Source organism: Nipponia nippon, unplaced genomic scaffold (assembly GCF_047370975.1).
Source record: "Nipponia nippon isolate SJK-2023a ecotype South Korea unplaced genomic scaffold, ASM4737097v1 scaffold_1, whole genome shotgun sequence".
In the NCBI taxonomy this organism is placed as follows: domain Eukaryota; kingdom Metazoa; phylum Chordata; class Aves; order Pelecaniformes; family Threskiornithidae; genus Nipponia; species Nipponia nippon.
In genome coordinates, this window is record NW_028262290.1 from 77,084,216 (window position 1) to 77,100,930 (window position 16,715).

At 35.4% G+C, this 16,715-nt stretch overlaps 1 protein-coding gene across 1 annotated transcript in view; it reads right to left on the bottom strand.

The window, feature by feature from the left end:
* ABCA13 (ATP binding cassette subfamily A member 13) overlaps positions 1 to 16,715 on the bottom strand; it is a 152,908-nt gene that overhangs the window by 50,551 nt on the left and 85,642 nt on the right. The window contains exons 31-34 of the mRNA XM_087747914.1: positions 15,296 to 15,404; positions 5,047 to 5,101; positions 4,271 to 4,448; positions 748 to 863 (exon numbers count right to left, since the gene is read on the bottom strand). Of these exons, the coding sequence (XP_087604040.1) occupies positions 748 to 863; positions 4,271 to 4,448; positions 5,047 to 5,101; positions 15,296 to 15,404 (458 nt within the window). The remainder of the gene's footprint in view (positions 1 to 747; positions 864 to 4,270; positions 4,449 to 5,046; positions 5,102 to 15,295; positions 15,405 to 16,715) is intronic.

Below are 16,715 nucleotides of genomic sequence, written 5' to 3' on the forward strand. Positions count from 1 at the left end.
ATCACCTGGGACTGCACATGGGAAGAGTTAAAGGAACAGAACAGGCAGACCATTAGTTTGACTGAGTCCAGGGCTCAACGGGCTTATTTCTATAGAGGAATCAATCCTCCATTTAACCAGTTATTTTCACTTTTTATAACTGTTTTTTCACATGAAACTAAGCAAAGGAGTGACATGAGAGGACTTTCCTCTCTCACAGTATGATTTTGGAGACAAATCTCCAGCCAGCCCAGTACTCCACATTGGACAGACTTCTCATTGGAAATAAAAATACCTGGAGCTCTGTAAAATTACAGAATTACAGAAAATGGGTAGAACTGTAATAAAAAACAAACACTTCTTACCTTCTTGATGATACTCTGTACAGCTAAGCACTGAAATTCTGACCTATGTTATTATTCCCTCATTTTCTGGAAGATAACATATAATCAATTTCTAACAGCAAATGATTGTTATACAGGCTGAGTATTTTCTTAGACATTTCCAGTCTTTTTTTTTTCTTTCTGTTTTTTGGTTTTGTTTTGTTTTGTTTCATTTTTTTCCAATGCTTGAACAAATCTCCCTCCACCTTCTCCACGGAACTTTCAAACTCATGTTTCAGCCTGTTTTCTCACTATCTTTTGCTGAATCATAATCATTTCCAAAGAGAGAAAATCATGCATCCAGCAGCAGGTGCAAACCAAGTCTAAAGATTTCTGTTTGCTTCTTACAAGCTATAATTCCATAGTTGCATTTCCAATACCGTACCCAAAGAGTATCAGCAGGAGAACAGTGGCTGCCAAGTTCTTTCGGAAAGTGAAGGCTGATAGCTGGAAGGCACTAATAACACCAACACACAGCGTGACTGGAACCATGTAAAACAGCTAGAAACAGAAGAAAAAGGGCACTTAGCAGGTGAACATCTCTTACTGGTCTTACTTAATTAGTGTAGAAGGGGTATATAAATTAACTTTTCCATATTTGCAATATAATTACACTATAAATTAGGAAGAATTAGGCAGAAGAGCTATGAGATTTCATAGTCCACACTTGCTGTGAACTGCCACTCTTACACATATATACATGAAACAGCCTGCTAAAATAAAATCCGACTACAGAATATTCCCCTTAATTCCATTTTTATTGACCTTTCCAATACATCCATTTAACAAGCTATCTCTTCCAGATAATGAGTCCGTATGGGACTATTGCTCCAAAACATCAAATTATACTGTGAATACAGATTCAGAAATAGCAGTTTCACTGATTGGTGCTTCAGTCACAGGAGAATAGAAAGGATACAATTTTAAAAGAGACTTTAATGAAGGACCATGTGTGCTGATGAAGCAAATGACAACTTTTAATGGGAACAGACATAATATTTAGAAGAGTTACAGCCATTAGGCAACAGGGAAAGCAGTTTCTCCATTTAGTCTCTTGACATAATGGTAACCAAATACTTAAGGGGGGGAGGATGTGATTGGTACAGGGGATTCATATCCAAGTATTCAAGAGAGACACATTCTGCTTGCAACTAGCAATGGCAAGATGTGAAAACATGTCCTCAGTTCCATTCTTAGTGTCTGCCTGCTCTGTGCATTGCAGCTGAGCTTGTTAGGGCAGTGACTGCCTCCATTGCTGCTTATATAATATTTAACCTTATTCTAATATAACTGAGATTCTGAGATGCAACTGCAATAGAGGCAACAAATCAAGGTCTAGCTATTCAGTGTAGAAGAACAACATCCTTACTGTTAAAATTGGACTTTTATACTGAAGTACAAAGCAAACCTGTTCAAAATTAAACTAGAGAGCATCACTTCTTTGCCAATGAGAAGACAGACATTTTTTTAAGAGAAGGGCAACGGAGTGAAATGTAGAAAAATGTAATGTTCTCATCTTATTCACAGTGTACCTTATTCAGTGCCATGTACAAATATCATACCATACCAGTCCACAGATTTAGGTTTCAGTAATCCTGAAGCTGTTTAAAAAATGTGGTAGAGAAGTCATAAAGCATCTGAGTCCCAGTATGTTTCAATGGACCTGGGACTTTTTTCTAGAAATAAATAAATAACTTTAAACATTAAATACTATTAGAAATATTACCTGAAAGCATGGTGTGTTATAAAAGTTGGGCATGCACAAATAAAATAACCTTCATTTTGCACCTCTAGTGACACAAGTTTAATCTGAACAAAACGTCTCTATTTGTTATGAAATTTTCTTAATACTTACATGTTTTCCATTTGTTGAACATAGCAAAGAATACCATTCACATGTATAAATACAATAAGAACAGGCTGATTCTCATAACAGCAATTTCATAAATCAAATACTTCTGCAGGTCTAGTAAAGATTATGCTACCAATAATACAGGACACAGCCTGTAATACTTGAAATATGTAGAGGGATTTCAAATTTGACAGTTCATATATTCATGTGTTCAGTCTCCCTAGATGATCTGCAGCACAATTAGCATTTAAAGCAGTGTCTGTTCTTTCCCAGATCATGAATGATCATGCAGTACTGTGCTGAATTTGTGAGAACATTTTGAAAGGAAGAGATGGGCAGAAAATAATGAGGAGTTGACTTTGCTGCACAAGGAGAAACTGAAAGATGAGGGACTGAGTTTTTAACTAAGCCCTCTTATCTGACACAGCAGAAAAAGGAATACAAAGATTGACTGGCCAAGTAAATAATGTTTGGAACGTGCTCTTACTTCAAGCTTGCTCAAGTGTGAAAATCCTGATTTCAAGCATGAATGGGTGAAGCTCTAATGTTTCAGATTTAGAATAGTCTGAATGAGAACAGAGAGTGTTCCAAAAAATCTCTGTTCCTGACCAGGCTAGTTCATGGTTGTGTTGCCTAGGCTAGATCCCAGCCCTTCCTTCCATGACCCAGTGTGTTAAGCAAGGTGCAGAAAGTTTATGTCCCTTATCTAGGGCCAAGAATCTTTTTACTTTTGAATAACCCAGGTGAATCCAATTGTTTGCTATTGCATCTGAAACCTATCTCCCAATCCAAAACACCTTCTTTGAGAAGTGAACTATCAACACACAGCACCCTAGTTCTTTAAAAACAGTGATTCTATGCCTTTCCCAGAAGTAGATGACCTAATCTCAAATTCCTGCCAAACACTCAACTAATACTATAGCAAGCCTCGTCACAAGTGAATTATGAAAAAGCCTTTCAGTAAGGGACATATACGTATGCCTTACACACACACATAGGTATATATATATACACATATATAATTGAGAATTTTTTAATTTTAATTTTTAAGGAGTCACCTTTGAAAAAGATATTTGAGGATAATCTGTGGAATTCATGCTTAAATGGAATCCAAATGAGCTCCCATTACACAGCTGATGAAAAATCAGTGACCGGGCACTAGAAGTGACTTGAGAAAGTTAATTCTATTTCACCACCTTTGCTTATTACCCTGAACAAAAATCAACTTCTCGGGCTTGAAGAAGGTAAGCAAAAATTCCTATTTCATTTAACTATATTGGCCTAAATCCAACCTGCCAAAGTCAGGTCTCAGTGGCATTTCTGTCTTTACATTTGATTAAAAGGGTAAGATTTAGGGAAAAATAATAACTGTTGTGATATTTTCAAAAGAAGAGAAGATTTTCAGATCTGTTAATGAACTGCATGCAGACAATACTATTTGTAATGCTAACAATGGTAGAAATTACTGTGTATGAGAAAAATAAACGTTCAGGACCGAGATTTCACCTGTTTCTGGTCTAAGTTATTCTGTGTATGTGAATTCATAAATAATATTTTCTACTGTCTATCTTGCCAGATATAAAAAGTACCAGTTATGGGTATCTCTCATATTACCTACCAACAGACTACATAATTATGCCTTTAAAGTAGCTGACTAATATCTTCAGGCTTCTCCAATAATCTGAAAGATTTTACCAGTGCCAACTCAAAAAACAGAAACTCCTGCTATGAACTGCTATGTGGAAGATTTTCTCTGCCTAGGTTGATTAGCCAACTTCCTTTTATTTGTAAAACAGTGTAGGTACCTAAAGCTAGCCTATGCTTTACCTTGCAATTCAACTTTGGAAAACTAAGAACACAATCCCTGCCTTAAAGAATTTTATCTGTTAAAGTAAGAATGGTGTCCCAATGCCTGTTAACATGATAGCCAAGAGCTGCTGCTCTGCACAATTCAAATCCTATTCACCTGTCTTGGGACCATATCTCCTTTTGCTCATTTATGACAAACTAGTTAAAAATTTACACCTGAACACATGCTGCCCTACGTGATACATACCATATCACAGCAGAAGTTAGCAAGCCAATAAGTTTTGTAACCCAGGCCTGTGATGTGCTGCAAGCGTTTTGTGCCAGATACTCTGTCTTTCACTATGGCACTTCCAATGGATGCGGTAAGGATAGAGAATCCCAGCATGATGCACAGTGCTACCCCACACTGACGAACATTCTCCATTCTAGGGTACAAAGCAAAATAGCATAATGAAAACACAGTGGGGAAAAAATCCTCACCAAACCCAAACATTTTCAAGGCCAACTTCTTACCAAAACACGCTAGACATTACTACTTTAATCCTCTTTTGCAAACACCATGTTTGTACACTGTAAACATCCAATTAGAGAACAGGATCAAGATGATGTGTTAAGTTACAAAACTATATGTGATTTACAGAATACAGCGTGTGTTTAAAGTCTGAATAGTAAAGTGAAGCTTTTGCAAATATTCCCCCTCTTCAGAAAATTAAAATTTAAAAACTTGACAGTCATTTAAAGCAGTTAACCTGTTTGAAAATGTCATGACCTGCTCACAAACACTCTGCAAAGCACAGTCAGCATAAATTCAGGATTTTTCTCTACAAAATAGTGCAACCATATCTGATATAAACAATAGACTTGACATATAAACACCAGATTAGAGAAAATGCTTCACTGGGTGGAACCGAATTGCATCTATCAAGTCACAACATCTATTGGTTGCAACATACATGCTTATTGAATTAATAGTTTCAGTTGTCTGCTCCTTGAAGCTGTTATATATTTTAAGAGTTTGCTCACATTTTGTCCTCATCCAGCAAGGCTCCTCCATATGGCTGGCTGTAGAGTGTGATCCCTGTGAAAAGAAAAATAAATTATGAAATAATAAATGCTATATCAGGACTTCAAGTTCTAGAGTACACTGTTGACCCCTTAATACACAAGAATGAAAAGGCTAAATACTTCATAAGCAACAGAAAGAGGTCAATCACCAAGCTGCCAAACTAAATACTATCTCCTGTTGAGCGAGCTCCAGAGTCTGGATCCATGAAAATCTGATGAATAAACATAAGTAATAGCTGCTTTTCTGCATTCTGAACTGCAGAAATGGGTTCAACAATGTTGTATATTACTGCAGGATCTACATTACAGAAGAGACCAAATAAAAAACCTAAAGTAGAAATTGTTCATATACCTAATTTTCTGGAGTAAGGTAGGTTGTTAATGAAATTTATATACTTGGTATTTTATCATTGTTAAAAGCATTTTTAGATTGCTGATGTTTTGCAGAGAAAAAACTGGTTAGCTAAATTCACAAAAAAATTTAAAAAAAAAAAGGCACACCTCAGATTAAAACTGTAGAGCTTTAAATTAAAAAGATATGCAGTTTGGGAGACCAAGAAAAATCCTGACTAGGGAAAGCATTCTTAGGCTTATTTTGGTTCTTGGTACAACCAGCCTGTAACAATCTAGCAAACTGAACTTCGGAATTGGAAGGTAGTTTAGGGACAAAAACTGTGGCTTTTTGTTTTTTTTTCTTTTCAAGCAAAAGAAGAAAACTTGGGGGGGGGGGGGGTGCAGGGCTGTGCAAAACTCTGTCAGTGCAAATGTTGCTGTCCAACTGGCCTTGATGCTGTTCCTGACTTATTTCTCTGTGTGTACCTGACAGGTGTGCCAACTGTAATGTAATACCAACTGGAAATCCTTGCAGTGAGATCAAACCATCACTGTCTGATTAGAGTATCTAAAATAAATCTATGCTGTTCCCAATTAAAAAAAAAAAAAACCATCCTAACAGCAATTATAATCTTCCCAGTATCTTTGGCAAAGAAATAAATTGTCGGTAGCCTTAGATGGACTCCACAGGGTGCCACTTAATTGAACACATTTTGTTATATTTTGTCCAGCTGCATAAAGATAGAAATTGTCTTCGTTCCAGTAACAGGTGCAATCTGACCAAGTATATCTATACATTTATTTTTGCCCCTGTAATTTTTCATTCCTCATCTTCAAGCCAAAGTAAACTAAACATCACTAAGTCACTGTGGGGTAAAAAGCTGAACAACAGAGGATGGTGATTAACTCGCACACAAAACTAGTACAAGGTAAAGATTTTTCAAATACAGTTAAAAGCTGAACACTGAAGCGCAATGGTAGTTAACAAATCAAAAGAAGATTCAAGCTGATAAGGTTTTGATTCATCGCTAGTAGATACATGTGCTATTTACAGAAGTCTTTCATGTCATTTGCCTACAGGGACAGTTTAAAGTTTTCCTTTGTTGTGTTGTTGGTTTTTTTTTACACCATTATTTTTTTTAAACAATAGCTGCTATTTGTTCTGAAGCAAAAACTGGCATATCAAAGAAAACTATTTTTTCCCACTGGAACCAAGTATTAACCAATTCCATTTATGTAACAGAAAAGTAGCATGATAGAAAAAAGCTTCATTCCCACAAATTTTTTCTAAGTTTTTCCAATGATTGAATAAAGGTGTGCATACTAGAAGAAAGAATGTCTTTACTTCATGTGTATATATAGGATTCCTATTGAATTAGAAATTAGTAGCCAAAACCAGAATTAAACCAGATTTTTACCATACAAACTCAAACCAATCTGAACTTATTTTCAGATCTGGTCAGGAAAAAAAAAAAAAGAAAGGAAAAAAAAAATCTGATTTTCAGACTTAATCTAATTACAATGGAGGAAAGCTTTTGGAAAATGGGAATCCTGATAATTTCAGAAGCACTAAACCACGAAGTTATCAACATGAAATGTGCCTCTTGTACTCACTAATGCTCAGCTAAATTGGAAAAGAGCAGAAATATGTCTTCCAGGCCCCCTCTTTTATCACCATGAGCCAAGTTCTAGTTATAGAGGATCTTCCCATGATTGTCAAGGTCTTGCCTTCATGATCAAGAATTTGAATGCTCTAACCAAGCTGTCCTCTCCCAAGCTTCAGACAACAGAAATCCTACAGTAAAATTGCTCCAGCTTAAGGGGTAGCATTTTTAGAGACTGCAAATCTTAAAATACTGCCCATGATCAGGAAATGCCAAGACTTGGAGACTTATAGATCCTGCTGATTCACATCCCATTTCCCAGAATTGTGAGACAGGTAAACCTGTCATGTGGACTGTGGTAGAGATTTACTGCCCATAACGTGTCCAGAACTGGGGCAGTTTGCCAGGAATTCAGGAAGGTTCTCCACTAAATTCCATTAATTAATCCAGGCTGATCTGAATCGTATCCCATTGCTCTACTGCTATCAACTATCTGCTGTATTCAGTGAGAAGAATATGCACTAGAAAAAACAGCTGTGAATTCATGCTTGTGCAATACCCAGTATAAATGAATTCATGCTCATAAACACAGGGTTGCCCACCTGTACGTTTTGAGAACCTAGTCAACGAATTTTATAGAAGATAATCTGTACTGCTGAAACTTCTCGAAAAGGCCCACAGGGAACTAATGAAACACAAAAAACATACCAAAGACAAAAATGACATCAAATATTTTGTATGAAATAACTTCTGTTCAGGAATATTTAATGTGTCTGGAAATAATCTCTCTCCTGAAATAACCATGGTGTGTCCCTACTAAGTGCACAGATCCCAAGAGGAAACTAACAAAACTTTCAGATTATTGCACTGCTATTAAACAAAAATCTACAGCAGCTGACTTGGGTTCCATACACAGAAATACACTGCTATAATTCTCTAGTACATAATAAACAGAGGCTGTGACAAAAAGATAATTGCTGGGGGAAATAAAAACCTGTGACATTAAATAGTATAGAATCATAGAATCTTTTAGGTTGGAAAAGACCTTTAAGATCATCATGTCCAACTGTAAAGGATGCATAATGGTCCTTGCAGTCTTGCCTCACACAATACTGATCAAAAAGCGAATTGCGCTGAATTAATTTCCTTCAATGGAAGAGTCCCAAAAAGTAATTGCTCTTCTTAAAAGTAGCAACTGTTTTCTACAGTCAATTTCCATTCAAACTGTGTAGATGAAACAAAGGATTGCGTTTTTGAAAATCTACACACGCAACTGAGATTAAATTTCCCAGGGTTGCTGACTTACAATTAACCAAAGTATGACCATGTTTTGCTAAGTTAAGTTCCATGTTAGAATTCAATATTCTATCAATGTATTAAATACAATATTTGACTTTCATTATTTTAAATTTTTCAATTAGTCTAGAGCATGAGGGTCTTCTGCATTTGCTACATTTTTTTAATATAATGATTTCTTCCCTCCCTGCCATTGTCCAAAATAGATGATGAATTTATATAAAGCCAACAAACTGGCTTGTAATTCACAGAGGAAAAAAGAGTTCCATTGAACCTAAGGAGGAGTAAATTATAAACTATCTTCCAATAGCAAAATAAGCCAACACATTTGATATTTGCTATTTGCTACTACATGTATTTTTTATTAAAAAAAAAAACCTTCCATGTACTTTTATAATCTATCCCTTCCTAAATTTCTCCTAACCACCTAGACCATCTTTCTTTACATATATCTCTATCCCAAGACAGCTGTTAGCATGATGTAGAATGTGCTTATTGATGCTTTCTTGTCTTTATATGCCTTCTTACTATGTAAAGCTGCTGTAATGATGCTTATTAAGGTGAAAACTAAACACCATCTTTGAGGACTGAAAATAAAAACTATAAATGACAGATAAGCCAAGAAGTTCTAAATGACAGAGCTCCTATTAAACAGATGTATGTGGTGTTTATGCAAGGATTTTTTTAGGGATTGTATCTGCAAGCCTTGTAGTGAACAGCCTTCAGGGCAAATTTTACCAACTCAGTATTCACAAGGGAAAAACAAGACTGACAATATCAACAAATATGATATGATTCAGCTCTAACTCTGCTCCTTTTCATAAATTTCTCAATATAAAATTATTTCTTCCACATGTACAGATTGCCCTTATATTCTCCTGACTTAATCACAACCAGAATTTTCCCAATTGTACTAAAACATCCTTTTTCTATGTCCTTGGCACAGAGTTGGTCACATTATTTTTACAGTGACGATTTAGGCTTCTTTATGGGCACAGGTGAAAAATTGTGATAGCCTCCAATTCCAATCTTTCCAAAGCCCTCCATAAGCAATTCAAGAACAGGGAAAACTGTGACCATGGAGATCTTTATACTATATCAGGGTTTTAATGCTGTATTCAGAGAGTAAGTGAACACCATGATGCCAAGACTTTCTTAGACCTTTTAACCTTCTTCAATATAAAAATGAGCTTGAGAAATGAGAGGCACTATTTCCCCGATTAGAGTGGGGTGAAGAGGAGGGCATCTCAAAGAAAGAAACATGACTGTATACGTGTTAATTGATATATATGTGCATGTATAGTTGTGAAAAAGAATGAAGCCAAATGTCAATCCCAACAGAGAACACAAGCAACAAGTTATTTTGGTAATATATTTTCTTCGCTGGTTTTCAGCTAAGAAGCTTCTTTTTCTTTCTTTCCTCAGTTGTTTTACCTACAGTTAACTACATTTTTTCGGTGTGTTCTTTTTTTTTTCTTTTTCTTTTTTTTACTTTTTTTTTTTTTTAAGTAAAAGACTCAGTTGCTATCTCTTTTATTGCTCAGTGAAAGACTTATCTTTACACAACTGAGAAACAAGGATATTTTTACCAGTCCTGCAAGCCACATTAGTAAGGAAAAAAGAGGAGGGAAGTAGTCAGAGCTGCACAGTTTAACTATAAATTTCATGAATAACCCAGTTGGGGGTGGGGAGAGTATTTACATTGGAAATGTCACTAGGAGCTCCATGCTACATGCTTAATAGTAAAAGAAGCAATAAACAATTATTGTACCCTCTTCAGCTTCTCCATGATTTCCCCTTAGTATTCTCCCTTCCAGGCTGAACAATCCTATTCCTTTCCTTACACTGTTCTTGATTAAATTAATTTGAGATTCTGAAATGTTAAAAAGGCATCCCTAACCTGGTGAAATAAATTCTTTATAAAATGTTATAAGCATTACAAGGTTCTCTCGAATAAAACACTGTCGTTTTCCATTCTGGATAGGACAGTTCACATGAAAAAGGAAAATGCATCCATATTACAGACATTTGAAATGAGCAGCAGTTCATTCCTACAGTTGCAGAAGGAAAAATCCTGCCCTGTTGCCATTCAGGAGCTGCACAACTCAAGAAAACTTTCCTCATACCAACATCTTATTAACAGTATACAAACTGTACCTTCAAGAGAAAGTGCTCTAGATCTTCTATTTCAAATCTAAACCACCTGACCATCTGTCAGAAAAGAAAGCAACATGCAATTTGGCATAGTCTTAGAGACTTGGAATGCTTCCTTCCTGTAGGTTATAAAGAACACGAGGCATTGGTAGCCCAGTCCATCGTGCCTGGGTGCAATTTTCCACATAATCACATTACAAAATCTATGGTTTTGCCATAAAAATGAGCACAGTGACATGGATCAAGCAGTACTTTTTCAGTATAGGGTGGAGAGATCTAGAGGAAAAAATCTCAAGGGTCCTCAAGCTTGTATGCCATCACCATAGGCTAATCAGAGCTGTCCTTAAGTATATTTCGTGGTTCTGCACTGTATTTTGGGTGTGTCTGAGCCTGTCTCTTGGCACTGCTTTATAAACTGTCTCTTCTTTCTGTCAAGTAGCATGTTGAGTCTTGAGTACATAGAGCAATTTGGATCTGTGCTACTAATTCTAAATATCATAATTGTTACAGACTTGAATAGAAGACAAATCTAGGTTTCTTTATCCCAGACATTTTATTTCAGATTAGAATAAAATAGAGTAGAATAAAATAAAATAGTATGTATAACAAAAATGGAGGTAGCATATATATACATATGTATTTTTTTACAAGCTCCTCTTTGCGGGCATTTAAAATTTATGACAAGATTTCTGTTTGTATAAAATGAGACATTACTATTTACTGAAAATTACAACTTATATTTTATGGAGAATTTCACAGCCAAAAAATTCACTATTTTTTCCTCATTAATGATTTATATTTTACTTTCCCCCACTAACCAGACATGGCTAAGAACGTTCCTACTAAATGCCATTTCACAAGTTCCTTTGAAAAGAAGTTTAAAGTTACAATTTGTAAAGCAATCAGGAAACTATACAGTCACTTTCCACCAAAACTCAGCTGAAAATGGGTTTCTTGATCCCTTCAGCTCTTTTGAAGAACTGAATCTGAAATAAATGAGGATGCTATATGAACGCTTACAATGAGCCCTAGCATGAAAGGTTTTTAAAAAATCAGTGACTTCTATTGAATTCCTACGATGGGGCAGCTGCGTCGCACAAGGCCTTTCTATATTGATACATTTCTGTTCTTTGAGTAACGATGTAAGAACTTTTTTTGGCCACTGTACTTTACAGACATCATTATAGATGACTAACACTCCTTTTTTCTTTATATAGCCTTACCCTAAAAGGTAGGTAATAGTCCTTCCCCTTTATTCTAGCACGATAAACACATTCTGACTCAACTGTACACAATTAGGTGTGAAAAATAACATAGTTTTACTTGATCAGAATTCCTGTCTTAAGTAAAAAACGTTGCCTTTTGGTTTTTTTATTTCTCTTACTTCATTATTCCATTGTTTTATTTGCTCACAATTACATTATCTAATTAGGAATGCAGCATTTCAGGAAGAGATTTAAAAACATACAAACATCATTCACGTAAGCTTGAACACCAAAACCAGAGCTGAAGAGTTTTGACAAAAACTCAGTACTTCTTACCTTCTCTGTTGAATAGTCTTTCTCGGTTTTTTTTTTTAACATGTTCATTTTCATTATCTGTCACTGAATTTATAACCCACTAGAAAACAAAATGTATTTCGTTTCTTTTCCAGTGAGACAGATGAATTAGATTTTTTTTTCCCACAATAGAAACACAGATTTACGTGATTATGAAAGCTAGAGGTGGCTATTCACATACAGAAGATAAGCTATTTTCATAGAAGAAGTATTCCTGAACTGCTCTTCCAAAATAGACATCTGATCCATTAACTATGATGAACTGACGTAAATCAATCTGGCTAACTTCTGTTGCTCTATTTACACGCACCTCCAGCTGGCACACAAATTTTCTTCAACCACCATACAACTCTTTACATGAAAATTACAAGGAGCAAACATTGCAGCTTTGCAAGCATCCTCACAGAGAAGCTTACTGATAATCCCATATGGGGGGAAAAAAGAGAAATCTCTCCCCTTGCAGAGAAAGGATTTGAAGATTGTATTACAAAATAATAAAAAGAAAGTATTTTTGATCACCAGATAACTACCATTTCCTGCTCCTGCATGCTCAGGATGATCAAGAGTCAGTAATTTGGACTGACACAAGAAAAACAATCATCAATTTTTTTTTCACAGGTTTTTGAACAGATACAAATAGCTCAGGATATAAATCAGCGCAAGGTAGTATATGTCCTCTGTATTCTTGAGTACAACTTCTTCTTTCAAACTCTCATACAAAATCCTAAGTCTATATTCCCTGTATCCTCTTGAATGGAGAAAAGACATTAGACAAAAGCATTTAGCCTCCTTCTCAGGTCCTTATCACTAAAACCTATCACAAACTGGGAACAGTACTACTGATCTGCTATGAAAGTTACCAGGTCTGTCCGTGCAAGAAAAGCAGGTAGAACTAGGCACACTGTCTCTAACAACTCTTCCCTCCTCCAGAGAACTTGGGAGAACTCCAACTGGGTTGATGCTCAAGAAATACCCACAGGATGTAACTGCTAAGTGAAAGGGTTCTTCAGTATTTCTATGAGCATTTAAATAAGCCGTTGTTCTCTTTCAAGGTGGTTTCAATATCATAGTAGTTGCTACTCTGTTTACATCCATGGTATCCTCTTGAAGTAAGTGTCTTGCAGTACAGCAAGATTTATTTTTTGTGAAGGAAGGAAAGTAAGTTCTCATACTCCCTTTTCAAGAGTCAGATTGTTTTATGTCACTTAAAAGTAATACAGAAGCACTGGTTCTATTGACAGGAAAAAGTTATCCTGTGGAAAAACAAACCATGTCACCAATGCAAGGCAGAATTACAAATCTACATTTCTGCAACGTCCTAACAAGCTTCCTTGCAGCAACTTCCAGTAATATTCTAGAACTGACCTTGCACATAAACAGAGTTTGCAAGAGGAAAACAAAAAATCAAAAAGAATAGATTTTGGTGTTGGAACACAGTGTATAGTCTTCTGACTGCTAATTTACAGGACCGCATATTATTATTTTGATAAGAAAAGCATATAAATAGTTCTCCGTCAGAGCAGTATCCTCACATAAGAGATCATTAAAAGTCAAAGTGAACTGACCTTAATTGTCCCATATAGCATTGGAAAACTGTTGAGTTTTTTAAAAAAAATAAAATATACATATGTATTTGTCTCAACACATACACACACACACACATATACGTACATACAGGTAGGTAGGTAACTTCTCTTTCTAGGTTTCTCTGACAGGTTCCTCTGCATTATGTCTCAAGAGCACAATCATTCCATCTTTATTGCACCTCTCCAATAGATATTTACATAAACAAACTGCTTTCTAGTTCATAAACTCTACTTCTGCAGAGACTTAGCCAACATATTCTGCCAGAAGATTATATAATGAGCCCATATTTGTATAGGTGACACTCCAAGATTTCAAATATTTATTAAGCACAGTTTTGCTTATTATGTTTCTGTGTCATGCAACAAAATAAAATATAACATTTCCACAATCCTTGGGACAACTATCATTTTCTCCACCTGTAATCTGGATGGTAAGTCCCCAGTTCTCGATGATGGATGTAAAAGTAAGGCTGCTTAAACATTTAAAGTTCCAGAATAGGATATCTAATCCTACAGAAAACAAACTAGCATCAGTACTATTCATGAACTGCAGGAAAACTTGAATTGATTTCTACTAAAAATTTTCATTAAAACACCTGATTTCATCTCATTTGAACTTTCTGCAGAAATACATTACTTTTGATTCATTCTCATAATTCATTTAGAAAAATAAAACCCCAGCCATCCTGAAAGCAAGTAATTACTCTTTTTTCATTGACATTCTGGAAACTTTTCTTAATGAATTTCTGTTTTCAGATACTCAGGATTCTTTCCCCCTTTTCACTGATTTTCATCTTCTTTCTTCCGTCTTCATCATAAACTCACTGAAAATCATTTTACCATTACAGACAACCATCCTACCTTTTCAAAAACTCTTTAAAAATCAGTCATAAACTATTTTTAAATTTCTCTAAACCAAATGTATTCCTCTTTAACAGAACGTTAAGAATGAAAGGAACTGTAATGAACAGAAGTTAGCCTGAACTATCAAGCCCGGATTTCAACATCCTAAACATTCACCTGTGTTAACAGCTGATTCTTTGGCTACAGTCATTTTTTAAAAAGTCAGTTTGTAAAATTTTTATTTTAACTAGTTCTTATACAGTTCAGGGATATCTGAATCAGAGAATTCAGACATCAAATATACTAATCTCTCTTGTGTTATGTGCACTAGTAAGATATACCAGCTTTTCCTGTTCCTTGAGTAACAGGATGCTATGGAACATCACGTTGCAGTGTGAATTTACAGGATACTCTGGGTTTACCCTGGATATTTTCGTAAGGAGATAGATTAAAGTGACAAAGAATTTATAAATTCATACTCTGCTGCGCATTAATCATCCCATTTAAGCAAGCTCTAGCAGTGGTTTCACAGGGACTAACAACCCAAGTGTAGCAAACCAATTTACACTTATTCCATAGGAATGTCCTTTGTAAGAAACTCATCTGGCACAGTGAGCTGTAAATTCAAATTTTACCTTATTGTGTACTATATCCTCCACACAAACAAACCTTCTGTTTAATTAAAAGTTCCACTTTCAAATTCTCCTAAGAAATGTATGACCCTGCAATCCTGCTTTATAGTATGAAAAATTTTCATACTTAAAATTATTTTAGTTTATTTAAAAACTACTTTTCAAAATATATGAAAAAAGACTTAAAGAAGGACTATTACCATACTGTCTCCAATCCACATTAGGAGGCAAATTCAGCCACAAAATGAAGTTATTGAGTTCATTTAAGTAGGATGGCAGTGAATGGAAACCTTTTTGGCTGTACCACACCTGGAAGAGAGAATGGAAATTGTGAATCAAAAATTACTTGAATCTGAACGCGGATCTGAAAGTTCCCATACCTTGAAGAATTGCAGACACCTATTTATAGAAGAAATACTTGAAGAAACCTTGAAGACACCTTGACACTAGAAGAAACCTTGAAGACACCTATTTATAGAAGAATGTGAACTAGGCAGAACAGAATCAGTTAATTTGTACAGGTCTTTCAACGGAGTGCAGCAGTTTATTTTCTACTGTTGGAGCGGTACACCTACGATAATTTTTAAATTGACATTCTCTGATTTAATGGAACACTGTGTCCCTTCCTTTACACACATTTGGTTGAACAAATAGAGGAAAAACAATGCAAAAGTAACATTTGCCAATTTAACTGAAAATACAAAAAGATGAGTAAAACTAGTATCACAAGTGGAGAACATTATTGAAATTCCAAAAAGACTTATCTAAATAATACCTTCAAGTGACACACAGCATAAAATATCTAGGAATAGAATATCCTAGAGAGTGGGGAAAGAAAGAATCAAGGAGGCACTGTTTACCAGGTGAGCATGAAACTATTCCATAAAGGAAAAAGCCTTGTCTCCACCTTCAACAAGCAATTACCAGTGGTTTGTTAAGCATGGAGGAAATCAATATGAACAAACTTCAAGGCAGACAAGGCAAGCCAGTCTCTCTGAGGAGCACAGGGGAGCAGTTCTGCTGTAACATATACTTTATCCTCAAATCATGCAGAATCACCCCTACTTGATAAATACACTCAAAATTCACACTTCCATGTGCTAGAATCATTGCTGAAAGCCTGATATGTATCAAAACCAAAATACTGAGGTTTGAGTTTTGTTTTGCCTTTGGAAATCAATTCCATTTCTATGCCTCATTACTGTTAATCACAGTGCCTTTGAACCCACATTATCCATACCGAAAACTAGGTCAAATTATTATGTATGTTTGTTTTCAGTTTTAGTGACATGTTTAAAATCATCTTTGATTACTATCCATTCCTCACTCCACAGCAACCTTTCATCTCCCCTTTTTGTTTATACAGTTGAAAAACTCTTATCCTTTCCCTATTTGATATCAGCTATTTCCTAATCTGCATTTTGTACATCTCAGGTTGATGCTGAGCAATTCTCACTTTGTGTCTGGATTCTGAATCATACTGTAAAGTGCACAGTTTTTAATATAGGTCTTTCTTGCCTTAACACCCTTCTTTTAGGATTTCAGTTTTCTTAGATCTTTTCTAAAATTACCATCTATGCATTTACATCTTCAAAACTTCCCTAAAGATTCTTTTCTTAT